This window comes from Zingiber officinale, chromosome 2A (assembly GCF_018446385.1).
Source record: "Zingiber officinale cultivar Zhangliang chromosome 2A, Zo_v1.1, whole genome shotgun sequence".
NCBI lineage: Eukaryota > Viridiplantae > Streptophyta > Magnoliopsida > Zingiberales > Zingiberaceae > Zingiber > Zingiber officinale.
In genome coordinates, this window is record NC_055988.1 from 163,481,452 (window position 1) to 163,499,224 (window position 17,773).

At 37.4% G+C, this 17,773-nt stretch overlaps 2 protein-coding genes across 3 annotated transcripts; both read right to left on the minus strand.

The window, feature by feature from the left end:
• Positions 1-1,826: 1,826 nt before the first annotated feature.
• LOC122044204 lies at positions 1,827-4,081 on the minus strand. The gene is made up of 6 exons (XM_042604732.1): positions 4,034-4,081; positions 3,118-3,210; positions 2,917-3,039; positions 2,451-2,828; positions 2,109-2,366; positions 1,827-2,024 (listed from the first exon to the last, which is right to left on the minus strand). The coding sequence occupies exons 2-6, from the start codon at positions 3,178-3,180 to the stop codon at positions 1,827-1,829; spliced, it is 1,020 nt and encodes a 339-aa protein (XP_042460666.1). The 5' UTR covers positions 3,181-3,210; positions 4,034-4,081.
• A 67-nt stretch (positions 4,082-4,148) lies between these two features.
• On the minus strand, positions 4,149-11,983 carry LOC122040233. Of its 2 annotated transcripts, XR_006128559.1 has the most exons (5): positions 5,918-6,237; positions 5,724-5,829; positions 5,575-5,627; positions 4,425-4,791; positions 4,149-4,243 (listed from the first exon to the last, which is right to left on the minus strand). XR_006128559.1 is itself a non-coding variant. In XM_042599570.1 (3 exons), the coding sequence occupies exons 2-3, from the start codon at positions 4,779-4,781 to the stop codon at positions 4,181-4,183; spliced, it is 420 nt and encodes a 139-aa protein (XP_042455504.1). In that variant the 5' UTR covers positions 4,782-4,791; positions 11,863-11,983; the 3' UTR covers positions 4,149-4,180. The 2 variants fall into 2 exon arrangements, 1 of the variants encoding a protein (XP_042455504.1); XM_042599570.1 differs by lacking the exons at positions 5,575-5,627; positions 5,724-5,829; positions 5,918-6,237 and adding an exon at positions 11,863-11,983.
• Between the last annotated feature and the right edge of the window lie 5,790 nt (positions 11,984-17,773).

Here is a 17,773-nt window from a genome sequence, read left to right on the forward strand (position 1 = left end):
CGGATATTATCCGAAGTAATAGGTAGATATTTACCGAAGTAGACACACGTGAAGTAAAAGGGTTAATTTTTTACTTCGACACACGATTACCGAAGTCTATCACCGGTCCAAAACCGGTTCAAAATCAGACCGTTTTCGAAGTAAAAAACCGCTATTACTTCATCAAGACCAGTAAAAATATCGAAGTAGTTGATGACATATTACTGCATAGGTTACATTGTCTGACGAAGTTTAAAGGAGTTACGACTTCACAATTGTTTATATTATAGTGTAGTAAATATATAATATTACTTCTACATATTTTAGCTTTATCGAAGTAATTGTTATTGTATTACTTCATCGTAGTATGGAAGTAGGAAAGCATATTTTACTACACTTCAACAATTTAAGTTAGCGCAGTAATACATACAAACGACTTCAACAATTTTAATCACGTGGCCAAGTAAATAGTTTCTTTAACTACGATAGTATTTAAATTTATTGAAGTCTTATGTGTTGTATTACTTCATCATTTTTATTTATAGTATCGAAGTAGTTGACTATATTTTACTACGATACAAATTTAATTGACAAAAGTGTATATCATAATATTTTGCTATAACACAATAGTTTTCATCACTAAAATTGAACAAATATCTATCAAATATAATCCAAAAGTGTATTCATAAAACAAATGTTTAACCACAACCCAAAAACTTTTTGTATCCATAAATCTTTAAATACAATCTAAAATTTGTAGCATAGCCTACACTTAGGCACCCACATAGAAATAGACGAATTCGCTCCATTCACTTCTGACTTCATCATTCTGAGATTGATTGTAATATTGTTTGTTTTTTGATGCTGCAAACTGAATCATTAACAAAAGTTTGAGGATCAATGAAAAATAAGTTAATATTTTATAAATAAAATATTTCATAAAAAAAATATTCACCTTCCTCTCCAATTGTGGATATTCATCTAAGACTATCTCTTTCATGTACCGCATCACACAATATCCACATTCAACGCCACCATTTTGTTTAAGATACCCTAATGAAATTGAAAATGTTATGCAAGAAGGAACAATCATAATAATAAGAATTATTAATTGATGTCTAAATACATAGTCACAATACATACTGTCAATTGTTTAAAACCTGGTCCTTTTGAAATACCCCTTGATGCATTGTATATCTTGACCCCACTACATTGTAAAAAATAGAAAATTATTTTTTCAATCTATAATGAATTGAATGCATTCAAAGTCAACATAAGTTACTACTTACTTGGTCACAATAGTTTGCCAAGCATGATCTCGGTTCCTGTTACTCAAAGAGTCCAATAAATATATCATATTATTATCTTCATTAATTATAGTCAAGATCCAATGGTACCTGCACAAATAAAAATATAACATTAACTAGCATGTAGTAGGAAATGATAAATAATTAAAATCTTACCCAATGTTATATGGGATGAAGCATATGGTATCTCTGTTCGATGCTCCCAACTGAGCAGCAATATGTTGTGATAATTTGCTACCTTCTTCACCCACACCGCATGTAGGTATGTGACCAGGATCCACAAATGACACATACTGGGCTCTATTTTCTTTCTTCAAGTATTTGTAAAGGTAACTGCAAGGTAATTGAAAGGTAATGACAAAGTAATGAAAAATATAAATATACGCCATGTAAACCAAAGCAAAAACATGTGAACAAATTTTGTGAACAAAGCAAAGCATGTGAACAAATATTGTATTTAACACATAACATACCCCATGTAAACCAAAATTTGTCTGACACCTATCTCTTTCATCTCCATAAAGTGTAAGATATCTTCTCTTAGCAACCATACACTTTAGGACGTCCAAACATAGCTTCATCAAATTCTATGTGTATGCTCTCATCTTTAGGCATCAATCTGATAACATATGAATAGATATACTTGCATGCCATCGACAAAGTTTTTTCAATTTCCTTGTACTTGTCCTGATCACCATGAACATCCGAAGGAGCAAATGATTGATGTTGCATATTCTTCTACAATATGTTAAAATATTCATATGAGTATTCAAATGATTAAGGTTTTTTCAAATATCAACTTTTCAAGAAAATTGAAAATACCTTCTTCGTTGGTAAAATGACCAACTCTTTAGGCCAAGCAACAATTGTTCCAACAGCATCATTGACGATTGTTGGTCCAGACCGAATTGGGATTGGAAGTTCTGCTTCTTCATCTAAGACAACATCAATAGATACCTTGAAATTCCCTTCCCCAAGTGCAACATGATGAATCAATATATTTGGGCCTCCTTTTGATAGTATTGTGCCATACGCCACCACATTTTCACGTTGTTTCACAGCCAAGTTACATTTTTTTCCCTATAAGAACAATAAGAAATTGTATATAAATATGTGAATTTGAAAACAAAAATTAATTTGACATAAAATTGAGAAATATAGAACCTCCAAGTTTGAAGTGCCACATTCATAAACCTCCACATCATCTCTCCAATTTGGGTCGTTCATGTTTGAGGACTTATTCGATATCACAACCTCACAAGTTTGATTATTAATGACCTTAGCAAGTTGAGCCTTCAATCTCTCTACTTCAACCTTCAAGCTCTTATTCTCCTCCGATTGTTCTTTGAAGTTATCGATCAAATCCTTTGGGACTAATTCCCTATTCTTTCTTGCAGTTTTAAAGTAGAGTTGGGGTTTTACGCATCCTCCCACACCTCTAACTCGTCCATAGTGTTCCTGATTTCCTAATGCAGTGGTTAATACATCGTTCATCCCAGAAGGTTTGAACTCTCCTTTCATCTTCTTTTCCAATAAGTCATCCTACAATTAGGGATGTAACAAATTAATCCAAAAATTCCAATATTATTTAGCTAGACAATATGAAAATTAGATAAAAATAAACATTTACAATTTTTTCAGCAACTTCTGCTATCTCCATATTTGTAATGTTGCCAGATTTGTCCTCACGAGCTTTACGCCAAAGCAACGATCTATCAACTTCCTCATTTTCAGCAATTAATTTTTTCTCCCTCTACAATTCCAAAAATGATCAGTTACATAATATTAAATACTTGCTTGAAAATGCCAAGTATAATGCATGGTAGCTTACCAATTCAGCCTCTAAGCCAATGTAGCTTTTGCGAGACAATCTGTGATGATATTTATAATGCATCGTTCGTTCTTTTTGCTTTTCATGAATAACCTACATAGAAAATACATTCAACAACAGCCAGCAAATGAACAAATTGCAAATTCACGAATAACCTGCACATGAATAAAAAAAACGAACAAAAAAAGGAACAGCAATTGAACAACCTGCAAATGAATAAAAAACATGCAAATGAATAACCTGCAAATGAACAAAAAATGACCAGCAATTGCAAATTCAAAAACACGTCCAGCACTTGCAAATTGGAAAAAAATGAAAAGCAATTGGAATGAACAAAAAACGAACATCAATTGCAAATGAACAAAAAACGAACAGCAATTGCAAATTCAAAAAAACGTCCAGCACTTGAATGAATATAATGAACAAAGAATTGCAAATTGGAAATGCTGGACGCACCATTACAAAAATTGTAAATTGGAGCTGAAGCAAATTGGGACGAGTTAGAGCTGAAGCAAATTGGGACAAATTGGAAATGCTGGACGCACCATTACGTGTAAGCATGAAGCATGAAGCATTTGAATATGAAGCAAATTGGAATAAACAAATTGGAAATTGGAATGAACACCATTACAAAATAAACAAATTGGAATAATAAATAAAATGAACACCATTACAAAATAAATAAAAAAATGAACATGAAGCAAATTGGAATAAACAAATTGGAAAAAACGTGTAAGCATTTGAATGATATTTCAAATTGCAACTGCACCATTACAAAAATTGCAAATGCAAACAAACAAATAACACCATAATAAATACATGAACTTGCAAATGCAAAAGTACAAACAACACTATTCTTTCTAAGACAAGAAGTTATATAAGCCAAATTTCCAGTTAACACCATATGGGTGCGTACCTCCCATGATGGATGGAGTCTCTCATCTACAAATGCTTTCCAAACTGCTTTTGGAATATGATATTGACTCGGTGGAGAACTTAAATTTTCAGGATTACCTATATTTGGCCAAACAAATCTGCTAGTGAGTTTGTTTTTGAAATCTCGTCACTTTTGAGATGCTGAATTCATCACAGCAGATTCACTTTGTGGTGCTAATTCAAACACATTCTGCAACACAAAAAATTAGTTAGTACTATTAATAGATAAGTTGAATAGGAATAAGAAACTAATAAACATACAAGCTGGATAATTATACAACTATATGACAAGAATGGATTAAATAAAACAATAATAGCAGAGAGTTGGAAAGCTAACTTGATTTTGGATTGTATGTATATATAAATCTTACCGAGATCTCTTCCCACAATTTTTGTTTTATATTTTCTGGAACACTAGGCCAAGACTTTATGTTGATTGACACCATGGTTCTAGCAACAGAGCCAATGTATGATTGCAATGCCTTTCCATTTGTATTGTATAATGGCCACCCCATGTCATCATAATCAATCTTCACTTTTTTTACCCATCTTGTAGCTGCAGTGAGTTTACACATTGATGTAGGACCTCGTTTGTTCTTCTGCACATCTACAGAACGTTCTTCTCTATCAGTAACTTCATGTAGCTCTGCATCGGCTACTCCATGTAGCTCAGCATCGACTATTCCATGTATCTCCTCAACTGCTACTCCTTGTTTTTTACGACCCATCTAGTATTGTCTGTATAAGAATATAAATGAAACCAATTAAAATTTGTACAATAATAATAACATAAACATGACATATATAATTACACTAACACAATTATAAATAAATACCAACACAGACATAAACTTATCATAGAATTGCATAAATAATTTTTTAAAGTGCATAAAACATTTCTTTATGTTCATAACAAAACCATTACATAAAAATGAAAAACATTATTTTTTATTTTTTGTGACCCAAACACCCTCAATTTCCGATCTAAAATATCTTTCTTGAGTAGGAATGCAATGAGTATCAATATCATCAATTGGTCTAGAATCAGGAATACTGCTCCAATCATCATCATCTCCCTCATAACATCTATTTGGAACTGGGAGCACAATTGACCACCCCTTTTGTAATGGATCATCAATATAAAAGACTTGGTTGACTTGACTTGCAAGCACAAATTCGTCATTCTTGTGTCCTCGTTTGTTCAAGTTGACAAAGGTGAAGCCACATTCATCGTTGTTGATTATTCCTTTGTCATTTGCAACCCAAGCACATTTGAAAAGAGGAACGTGAAATTGATGATAGTCTAATTCCCATATTTCTTCAATCACTACATAAAAAGACACATCAGCTAGCAAGAGATTCTTATCTTTAGCACTACATACAAGCATGGTGTTGGCAACTAAAGAAACCCCACTGTTTTGGCAAACTCTGTCATCACCCCGCGCCTTTGTTTGGTATAAATTGCCATTTATCACATAACTATTGTACTTAATAATTTATGCACGAGGTCCATGGGCCAACCATGTTAATGTCGATGTTGTTCCACCATTGCAACTGTCAATTTCAGCAGCCACCTAACATGTAATCAATTTGAATATGGTGATTAAAAAAAGTAAATATAAGTTGTTCTGTACAAATGATAGTAAAAATTTAATCAATATGGTATCCACCTTTGTACGAAACCAATCAATAAACCTCTTGTTGTGAGCATCTTGTATCCACCTTTCATCTTTCTCTTTTTTGGGAAACATTGATTTCAAAAAGGTTTTATGCTCACTGTAGAAGTATTAATATATAAATTTGTGTGAAACATTAGATAATCTCAAGTACATATGCAGAATCATAAATAATACAATACACTTACATTATATAGGGAGATACTTCCTCCATATTTTCTAGCACAGTCAAATGTGCTTGTTGCAGATCAACTTGTTGCACTATAATTGGTGTGTTGCATGCTTGCAAGCCAGAAACATTTGCTTTTGGGTCTCGAATTGATTGAGGAACTCCAATAGGATCAACGTCATTGAGGTATTCTGAACAAAACTCAATTGCTTCTTCTGCTAAATATCTTTGAACAATGCAACCTTCAGGATGTTTTCGACTGCCTACATAACTCTTAAGCACCTTCATGTATCTTTCAAATGGATACATCCATCTGAAGTAAACTGGCCCACATAATCGGACTTCTCGAACAAGATGGACAGTTAAGTGAAGCATGATATCGAAGAAAGATGGGGAAAAATATTGCTCCAATAAGCAGAGTGTAACAACCAAGTCAGATTGCAACTTATCTAACTTGGCTACATCTATAACTTTGCAACAAATATCTTTGAAGAAGAAGCATAATCTTATGATAGCATATCTAACATGTTTTGGCAGCGCATCACGTATAACTATTGGCAAGAAATGATGCATTAAAACATGACAATCATGGGATTTCAAGCAAGTCAACTTCAACTGATCCATGCACACAATATTATTCATATTCGAAGAGAAACCTTCTGGAACTTTTATATCCTTTAATGACTTGCACACCTGTAACTTTTCTTTTTTTGTGAATGAGCACGCAGCAAGAGGAAGATATGTTCTCTTCTCCCCAAATATAGGTGTTAATTCAGGCCTAATTCCCATCTCAACCATGTCCAACCTAGCTGCCACATTATCCTTGGTTTTTTCCTTTAACATTCATCAAAGTATTAATGAGGGATTCAAAGATATTTTTCTCGATGTGCATAACATCGAGACAATGCCTTACATGCAGGTGTTTCCAGTAAGGAATATTAAAAAAGATTGACTTCTTCTTCCAATATTTTCTGAAAATTGTTGCTCCTAAATCTTTTTCTTCTATATTGACTTCCAATATATTAGCCTTTGCATTCTTTTTTTTCCCTCTCACACTTATCCTCTTTCCAAACTCACACCTTATGTCAGAAAGTTTGTCAAACAACTTAATCCCAGATAATGGTCTAGCTGCTTCTCCAAGTTCCTCCATGCCATTAAACTCCTTCATTTGCCTACGATAGGGATGAAACCGTGATAGGAATCGTCTATGGTCAGCAAATGACATTTTCTTCCCATTTTCCAAGTGACTTGCATAAGTATCTTCTCCGCATATTGGACATGCATAATAACCATGTGTAGTACATCCACTAAGGTTACCATAGGCAGGAAAGTCATTGATGGTCCATAATAAGACTACTTTAAGAGTGAAGAACTGCCTTCGATAAGCATCGTAGACTCCATCAACTCCTTCCCACAATTGTTGCAAATCTTCAACTAACACCTCCAGATAGACATCAATATCGTTTCCAGGCTGCTTAGGCCCTGAAATGAGCATAGTTAGCATGATGTATTTGTTAGAGTGTATACTAAAAGCCTAACTTTTGGTATAAACATTTATCTAGAAATAAGAATCACATTGGTCAAATGTCTACATTTATGATAAATGTAGTTGTTCAATTAATTTATATTGTAGATAACATGGTGTGTGGTGTCACACACAGAGGATCATGTTATCAGTATCTTATAAATTATAAACAGTAGCTCACGACCATAATGGAAAGGAACAAACCATTGGAAGGTCGTAGTGTAATTAGGTATCAGTTTATCTTGACTGTATAATTACACTAGTACACTCAGAGTGTATTGAGTAGGACCATTTGAGGTCGTTTCTTTTATACTGACTTTATAAAGAAACAAAGACCTCGGTTATTATGGAAGTGTGTGCTCTTAATCCTAATATAATAACAAGCACATATATTTGATATTTATTTCTTTAATTTATCAATGGGTGAGATTTAGTTCGATGAATCAATAAGCACGATAAGTTGGGAAATGGTATCACTTATAGTGTGTGTTGTTGATTATAGAAGGAAACTGTGTCCTAGAGATACTAGGTTGATAATGTCCTCAAGAGGAGCTCATAAGGATTGTCATGTTAAACCCTGCAGGTGGACTTAGTCCGACATGATAATAAGGTTGAGTGGTACTACTCTTGGACTAAGATATTAATTAAATGAGTTGTCAGTAACTCACTTAATTAGTGGACATTCGATATCTTAAACACAGGGAGACTAACACACTCATAATAAGAAGGAGCCCAAAAATGTAATTTGGGATTGGTGCGGTAGTTCAATAATAGTTCTCTAGTGGAATGAATTATTATTGATAAAATTAAGTTGTGTGTTCGGGGCGAACACGGGATGCTTAATTTTATCGGGAGACCAAAACCAATTCCTCCTCTCGGTTCCTATCGTAGCTTCTTATTTATAGAGTACTATACCCACCTATACCCACCTTCATACCCATGAGAAAGGGGCCGGCCAAGCCTTGGTTCATGGGTGGCCGGCCCTAGCTTGAACCCAAGCTTAGGTGGCCGACCCCCATTAAATTAAAAAGAATTTTAATTTTAATTTTTATTATGTGGAAGATATAATTTATTACAGAGAATTAAAATTAAAATATCTCTCTTTAAAAAGATCTACAAAAAGATTAAAAGAAAGAGATTAGATCTCTTTCCTTATTTGTAGATTGGAAAGATATTTTATTTTTTCTCTCTGAAAAATTATTCACATGTTAAAAATTAAAATTATAGAAATTTCTTTTTATCAACCATGAAGGGATTTTAAAAGGAAATTTTATTTTTTAAAATTTCCAAAGACAAAAAAGGAAGTTTTAATTGTTGATTAAAATTATCCTAATTGCTCTACATGAGGTGGCCGGCCACATACAATTAATTAGGAAAATTTATTTAATTTTTTCTTAATTAATTGTTGTCAAGGAAAGTTAAGGAAATTTTATTATAAATAAATTTCCTTATTTGCCAAAGCCAAGGAATATAAAAGAAGGGGTAGGGGTGCCTTCAAAAAAAACAACCTCTATTATTTTTCTCCCTCTTTTCTTTGGTGTGGTGGCCGGCCCTTCCCTTTCTCTCTTCTCCTCTTGTTGGCCGAAACCTATCTTCTTGGTGGAGCTTTTGTTTGTGGCCGGATCAAGGAAGGAGAAGAAGGAGAGAAAGCAAGTCTCATCTCTAGCATCCCTTGGAGCATTGGTGGTGGCCGAAATTATTCATCCTTGAAGAAAATTATTGTGGCCGGCCATCCTCTTCCTTTCTTCCTCTTTTGTGGTGGCCGAAACTTATCTCTTGCTTGGAGTTCTTGTGGTGGCCGGATACTACTTGGAGAAGAAGAAGAAGAAGGAGAGAAAGCTTGTATCCCTTGGAGCTTGGTTGGTGTTTTGTTCTTCGTCCTTGGTGAAGCTTCTTTGTGTTGGCCGAACCTAGCTAGGAGAAGAAGAAGGTGCTTGGTGGTTTCTCATCTCGGAAGATCGTTGCCCACACAACGTCCGAGGTTAGAAGAGGAATACGGTAGAAGATCAAGAGGTTTTTCTACAAGGTATAACTAGTAATTTTTCTTTCTGCATCATACTAGTTATTTATGAAAATAATACCAAATACAAGAGGCTTACGATTCTAGAATTTCGAATATGTTTTTCGATGTTGTGTTCTTTTGTTTTTTATTTTCCTTGTGATTTGATTGTTCTTTTCGGTTAACCTAAAGTTATTTTAGGAAATTAAATATTAGCTTTCTATAAAAGGTTTTGTCTAGTCGGTGGTGGTTGCTCCCATATCCAAGAAGGTCGTGTGCCTCGCCACGTCAGTACTGGGAACCAATTATGGAAATTAATATTTAATGGAATTAATAACTTAAGGTGATTTGGGTCGAACGTGTTAAGTTCCGCAGGAGATCCAAGTCAAAACCTAAAAGAACAAATATATTAAGTTTTGGATCAAACGTGTTAAGTTCCGCAGGCGATCCAAAATTTAATTTAAAAGAACACATGATAGATAGGAAAAGGTTCAGACCTTTGTACAAAATTTTTGTACAGTGGAACCTCTAGGTTTTTCGAGTAGCAACCAACAGTATTTCCTTTTCATGCACATATTTGGAGGTAAATTATAGTTGGCCAACATGATTGGCCAACAACTGTACCGACTACTAAGGTTGCTATGAGGATTAATGCCATCAGCTGCAAGTGCTAGGCGAAGATTTCTCGGCTCACTTTCAAAGTCGGGCCACAAATGATCCACCAACTTCCATGATGGTGAATCAACTGGATGACGTAACTGATCAACAACTCTTGTAGAATCTGCATGCCATGTTAAATTTCTTAAGGTCTCTAAAGATTTAAACATGTGCTTAAATCTTGGAATGGGAGGGAAATACCAAACCACCTTAGCAGGAACACCTTTCATCTCAACCTTGTTTTTCGTTAGCTTCCATCGTGACAAACCACATTTAGGGCAGCTTACACAGTTTTTATATTGCTTCCTATAAAGAATACAATCATTGGAACAAGCATGAATCTTTTCATGAGTCAATGCCAAACAACTCAATGTCTTTTTTACCTCATACATTGAAGATGGTAGATTGTGATTAATTGACAGCATATCCCCAAAATCTAATAGTAGATCTGAAAATAGAGCATCACTCATTCCATGCTTTGCTTTGGTATTGTACAGTTTCACAAGTGCACTCAATTTTGTGTAACGTTGACATCCCTTATACAATGACTTCTCTGATTCCTCTAAAAATTTCATAAATTCTTCAGGATTTTCTGTATAGTTATCATACGCTGCCTCACACATATGAGCGGTTTCAAAGTTATCATAATAATTGTTAATTGGCTCTTGGTTGACACTCCCTTTTGCTTTATCATCTTTGGCAGGCTCACCATGTCAAATCCAATTCACATAATTTTGACTAAAACCATGGAAATAAAGATGCTCTAAAATGGACTTAACCGGTCCTTTCTTAAGATTGATACATTTGCAACAAGGACAATGAATATCATTGGGGTCAATATTGGGATTCTGCAAACAATTTCTAATGAATTGTTCCACACCCTCCTCATACTGTTTGGACCTTCTATCCAAGTATATCCAGGTTTTATCCATTTCAATCAAGCAAAATCTCCAAACAAATGGGTCAAAATCTGAAGATATTAAAGTGAATAAACAAAAGTTAAAAAAACAAATACAACATTTGTGTTCAAAATGTAAAATCCATGAAACTTTAATTTGTAAAATCTATTGCAATAAGTCATATAGTGACACACAAAAATTGTAGAAGTCATGCGACACACCAAAAAAATGAACACACAAAAAAATCATATATTGACACCCAATTTTAGAAGTCATGTGAGGCTTTCATATATTGTCATGATTGAGATGAAATTCTTCAAACACATACTACAACAAGATATCCTTGAGGTTTTCATGACACAGGCAAGAGAAGCATTCTCAAAAGCAATAGCCAATAGCATATCAATCAAATATAAGAATGCAGTACCTTTATCATCATATTGGCTTTAATTTGCTCTAAGTATCATTATTATTTGTCTCTTAATTCTTTGAAGGATAACTTGGAAAAACATCCAAAAGTTACTGTACTTGATCCAGCTACCATAAAACTTTTGCAAATCACCAATCAATACCAAATACAAAATACTAATTATGCTTTGGATAGGAAATTACATCTTCAATGATGTTACTATAAGCACTATAAAAAAATCACAATACCAAATTCTAAATCAACAGAATCATGTATTGACAAGAAAAATAACCCTAACAAGAATAAGAACTAAATCACCCTAACACTTTATGATTGAAGTAAATCTGCTTAATAATAGGACCTTTGGAGCATCTTAGCAGTTCATTATACAAAAAAAAAAAATCCATGGGAGAATCAGAAACATAACGGAGAGGCAGAGAGGAAAGGAAAGAAGGGGTCAGTAAGGGAACAAAACCTAGCGTTGTAGAGAGGAAAGGATCTCCGTGCGTTGGGGTGGGAGGTGGGACTCGAAGGTCGCTGGGTGAAGTGGATCTCCGTACGTGACGAGGGGGAGTCAAAGATCGCCTGGTGAGATGCGAAACGACGGAAAAAAGGAAGAGGGAAGAGGCGCCAGGTGCGTCGGGCGAAAAAACACGAACAAGGGAAGAGGGAAGAGGCGCGCTGGGTGAGAACCGAAACGACAAAAAAATGGTTAAGAGGGAGTAGGGTTTGGTTCGCATGCGTGGAAAATATTAACCAGTTCAATAGGGAAATTTTTTAAAACCAGTTCAAAGTTATTACTTCACCACTTAAATATATTAGTTTGATATTGTAACTTTTTACTTCATCAAATTTATATTATGAAGTAAAATGTTAGATAAAATTAGAAGTGAGCCCCGCCTTTTTATATCTATGAAGCCTAAAATAGTATTTACTACATCAAATTTATTATTGAAGTTGATTGTAATATATTACTTCACAAATATTGATTGCCGAAGTAAATAATTGCGAAGTCTATTCCAGATTTTCACATAGTGGTACAAATATTGTTGCAAGAATGCTTGTTGTTGTTCAGCTTCTGGACCAAGGATGTATTTATAACCTTGGTTGGGGTGCCTGGAAGGGTTCCGGGCGCCTGGAGTGGGATAGATTTCTATCCCCGACGCAACGGTCAACGTCCACGTCGATGATGATAAAAGTTGGGTTCAGGACTCCTGGACCTCAAAGTCAACCCCGTTGACTTATTCTATCCGGGCCTTCTGCTCTAGTGCTGCTCGTCTCGGTCCGGATCTTATGCTCCGACTTTGCTCGCTTGGGTGATTTCGGCCAACCGAAATAAGGCTCACCCGAACCCAATTTGAGCCTTCTCCTCGGGCAGACTTTCGCTTCGGCTTCTCGTCCCTCGAACGTCGCATATGTTCTTCTCATCCACCGATATACTCTTCCGCGACACCTCGTCCCTCAGACGCACCGAGCCTATCGGCTCTCTCCCGTGTCGTCCTTCTCGCTAGCCACGTCTTCCACTCGACTTCATGTGCTCCTAAGCTCCTACACACTTAGACACAAGGATTAAAACCAATAGGACCTAACTTAACTTATTTGATCACATCAAAATAATCTTGGAGTTTCAACAATCTCTCTCTTTTTGATGTGAGTAACCTAAGTTAAGCTAGAGTAAACAAATAAAGTTAAAACAAAAATAAATTTTGCAATAAAACACAAAAAGTAGGAAATTTAATTTTAAGCTACCTCCCCCTACACTTAATTTTTTTCTTCTCCCCCTTTGATCACATAAAAAATGGAGTACCAAAAAAATCTAAAAGTAATTCTGATTTTCAAACAATTTTGAAAAAACTTATCAAGATTTTTCTAAAAATAATAATTTTGATAGCACTAAAAATGCAAAAATGAATTCTAAGTAAATTTTATTTTTGAGAAACGATAAATTCCTTAGTTAAACAAATTAAAAAAAAAACTAATTTTGTAAAGTAAATCTACTACTTAAAAAAAACTTTAAGTCTTAAAAAATTTTAAATAAGAAAATTTCTAGTAGAAGAAAAAAATATTCTAAGTTTAAAAAAAATTTTGTGCAAAGCAAAGTTTGTAAAATAGCTTAAAACTAAAAATGATAAATTTTTCTAAGTTAGACAAATTTACATATATTTTTTTTAAATTGAGTAACTATTTAAAATATTATCTAATTTAAATTTTAATGCTCTAATAGTTAGTTAATTAAACATTTTATTTCAATATTTAGCTTCCAGGTTGTGGCGAGACACTAGGCCTTCTTGGTTATTGGATCATCAACCACTTTCTAGACAAAGTCGCATAAGGAAATTAAACGTCTAATTTTCTCGCTGAAAGCGGTAAGTAAAATTAAAGTTCAAGTTAAACAAGACTTTGGAACCCAATATAGGTTCCAACCAACTTGATTAATTAAATATTTTTTAGGAACATATTTCTTTGAAATTTTCCTAATTTTCTCTTTGTGATATTTAAAATACCAGTTCAAATTATATTTTCTAAAACTTGTACTATATGTGCATGTATGATTTTTCAATTTTTTTATTTCTTTTTGTAAATTGTCATTTTCTATCTTTAATTTATCAAAATCTTCTAATGGACAAGATTTTGCTAGAATTACTTTTAATTCTTTAATTTCTTTTTCTAATTTGTAACAATCTTTAGATAATAATTTAATGAATTTAAACATTTTATCGGGAGGAAGAAATAGTACCTGACTTACCTTGTCGATCTCGTTATCCGTGGCTCCCCCTGAACTGCTGCTTTCTTCTGATGCCGCTCCCCCTTCATCGATGCTCATTTCGGAAGGGCTTTCTTCATATTCATCTTGATGACTTGCCATCAATGTAAGCCCGAAGAAAGCCTTAACTTCCGAATCGGACGATGTTTCGTCCCACGTCGCCTTTAAAGTCTTGTACTTGTTCATTTGGATAGACTTATTTCCTTTGTCCTTATCCTTGATCCTTAGATTAGGATAGTTGTCCTTAATGTGCTCTTCTTCTTTGCAGTGGTATCATCTGATTGTCCTTTTCTTTCTACCCTGCGGATGGTCAATTTTTCTTGATTAAAATAATTTTTTAAAACGCCTTACCATCTAATCCGACAGTAAGGACGGGGGACCCCCTTTGTGGGGAGCCTACGTGTCAGAAGTCAAAAGGGTCAACATGAGGTCCATCCGATCGGCCGAACGGGTCCGGGCGGAATCAAAGACAACCCGACGGGGAGTCGGGTTTCCGACGCTCATGGTTAACAAGGTCGCCGGGCCGAGCGGGTAGCCCGCTCGGCCGAGGCATAAAGCAGCAATGTTGTGAAGGAACAGTTTCAGCCGAGCACGCGATGGAGTGAAATCTTCCCAGTCGGACCGATACCTACGCCCGGTCGGACCGATGCCTGCCGAGCAGATGGACGCTCGGCTCGGGGGAAAAAAGGAGACAAGGACAAGGGGACATTGAGGAACATCTTCTGACAACAGGCATGTTCGACGACCAAGCCATACGCAGAATCCTACGACGGAATGTTCTGCTGTTCTATCAGAAAGGTGCTCGGACTGTAGCAGTATGGTGTCAAGCATGCTCCTCTGGTAAGCCCATACTGAGGTATGGTAAAGGACACGTGTACGCCTCGACATGTGTGCACAAGCCTCGCTAGAGCTCTATATAAGAGCCCACAAACTTCATCGGAGGTACGCGATCTCTCATCTTTGGAGCCACTTCATCGTTTTCCTCTTGCTTGACTTGAGCGTCGGAGGGTCGTCGCCGGGAACCTCTCCCCGGCTCGACTTCCTTGCAGGTTCGCCGGAGATCCATACGGCCGGTCGGAGATCCACATCATCAGTGGGAAGAGCGCCACATCCCCAGCGTCCGTCGACTCAGCGTTCGGACAGGATTAAATTGGCGCCGTCTGTGGGAACGCACCTGCATCCGAGCGGAATAGATGGACGAAGCTGGACGACCTCACACCGTGATGCTCTCCCAGGAGGAGCTCGATGCTCTAATCGAGGCAAGAGCAGCTAAGTTCGTGGAGCAACAGAAACAGAAGGCGCAAGCCGAGCGATTAGAGCAACAAGCGACGTCAGCGTCAGGAGGCCGAGCGGAAGCACCGCCTGCCCCAGTTCCATTTCATCGGGCCCTATTCCGTACGCCTCCTGAAGTCGCACCAACCAACCTTGATCGAGGATCTTCATCCGACGAGGCGCCCCGGCGAGACTACAGAAAAGGCAAGGCTCCCCGAACGGACGCCTCCCCCGAGCGGATCAACCGACAGTTTTCAGAGGCCATCCCGCGGGACCCTCTGCCAAAGCATTATGTGCCCCCGGCGATCGGGGAATACAACGGAACCACCGACTTGGACGACCATCTAGGTAAGTTCGACAACACAGCTACACTACATCAATACACAGATGGAGTGAAATGCCAGGTGTTCCTTACCACCCTCTCAGGATCGGCGCAACGATGGTTCCGGAGGCTGCTGGACGGATCCATTACAAGTTTCAAGGAATTCCGCACGGCCTTTCTCCACCATTTTGCAAGCAGTCGGCGTTACCAGAAGACCAGTGTCAGTCTATTTGCCATCAAGCAAGAGCCCAGGGAGTCGCTCCGAGCTTACATCCAACGATTCAACCGGGTGGCCATGGATATTCCAACGGCCACCTCAGAAACAATGATGAATGCGTTCACGCAAGGCCTCGTGGACGGTGACTTCTTCCGTTCACTTATTCGAAAGCCGCCCCGAGACTATGATCATATGTTACACCAGGCCAATGAGTACATTAATGTGGAGGAAGCACAGACAACCCGAAGAAAAGAAGCTCCAACTGAGCGGCAAGCCCCTGCCGAGCGGAAGCCGCTCACTGGCCACCAGCCGCCCAGAGGACCGCGAGCTGAAGCAGCCCACCCTCATCAACATGCAAGGTCCCATGCCATCCAAGAGGTATCCGCCGAGCGGCCCAAACCAAAAAAGAAGGTATGGACCCCCATGTTTTGCTCGTTCCACCGGACCGACACGCATAACACGCGAGATTGCCGAAGCCTTCTCATGATCGCCCACCCCGCTCCCCGGAGTGGCCGCCGTCGATCGCCCTCATCCGACAGGCGACAGCAACACCATGAAGCTGGTCGGTGGATATCCAGAAAGTCTCCCGAGCGGTATCATCCTCAGAGGCACGAGGACAATCCCCGGGTATCTAAGGAGCAGCCTAGGCCGTCCACACGGGAGGAAGAAAATAGAAGCAACACGTCCCGAGGCGAAATCAACATCATCGCTGGCGGACCGACCGGAGGTGACTCCAATAGAGCAAGGAAGGCGAGTGTCAGGCAGCTCCGCCCGAAATCAGCTTCAGGCCCAGGGACCTTGAGGGAGTCGAAGTGCCACATGACGACGCCCTCATCATCAAAGTGGTAATAGCTAACTATACTATTCACCGTATTTTCATCGATACAGGTAGCTCGGTCAACATTATATTTAAAAAGGCCTTCGACCAACTACAAATTGATCGAGCTGAGTTGCTGCCCATGACAACCCCCCTATACGGGTTTACGGGCAATGAAGTTCTACTGGTCGGACAGGTCCGACTGGCTATTTCGTTGGGAGAAGAGCCGCTCAGAAGGACGCGGACTGCCAACTTCGTCGTGGTCGACTCTCCCTCAGTATACAATGTTATCCTGGGGCGACCAGCGCTCAGTGAGTTCCGAGCGGCCGTCTCCACCTTCTGCCAGAAAATTAAGTTCCCGGTTGAAGATAAAGTTGGAGATGTTGGAGTGTATACTGAAAGCCTAAGCTTTGTAAACATTCATTATGAATAAAGAATTACATTTGGTCAAATTGTCTACATTTAGTTGTAGTTGTTCAATTAATTTATACTGTAGATAACATAGTATGTGGTGCCACATGCAGAAGATGATGTTATCAGTACCTTATAAATTATAAACAGTAGCTCACGACCAAAATGGAAAGGAATAAACCATTAGAAGGTCGTAATGTAATTAGGTATCAGTTTATCTTGAGTGTATAATTACACTAGTACACTTAGAGTGTATTGAGTAGGACCATTTGAAGTCGTTTCTTTTATACTGACTTTATAAAGAAACAAAGACCTCGGTTATTATGGAAGTGTGTGCTCTTAATCCTAATATAATAACAAGCACATATATTTGATATTTATTTCTTTAATTTATCAATGGGTGAGATTTAATTCGATGAATCAATAAGCCCGATAAGTTGGGAAATGGTATCACTTATAGTGTGTGTTGTTGATTATAGAAGGAAACTATGTCCTAGAGATACTAGGTTGATAATGTCCTCAAGAGGAGCTCATAAGGATTGTCATGTTAAACCCTGCAGGTGGACCTAGTCCGACATGATGA

Excerpts from the sequence above, each read along its gene's own strand:
- LOC122040233 (XM_042599570.1), bottom strand. The coding sequence starts at position 4,781 with ATGGGTCGTAAAAAACAAGGAGTAGCAGTTGAGGAGATACATGGAATA. Across the intron at positions 4,244-4,424 it reads AATTGTGGGAAGAGATCTCG|AATGTGTTTGAATTAGCACC; the intron begins GTAAGATTTATA and ends TTTGTGTTGCAG.
- LOC122044204 (XM_042604732.1), bottom strand. The coding sequence starts at position 3,180 with ATGCATTATAAATATCATCACAGATTGTCTCGCAAAAGCTACATTGGC. Across the intron at positions 2,829-2,916 it reads CAGAAGTTGCTGAAAAAATT|GATGACTTATTGGAAAAGAA; the intron begins GTAAATGTTTAT and ends CCCTAATTGTAG. Across the intron at positions 2,025-2,108 it reads TCATTTTACCAACGAAGAAG|AAGAATATGCAACATCAATC; the intron begins GTATTTTCAATT and ends AACATATTGTAG.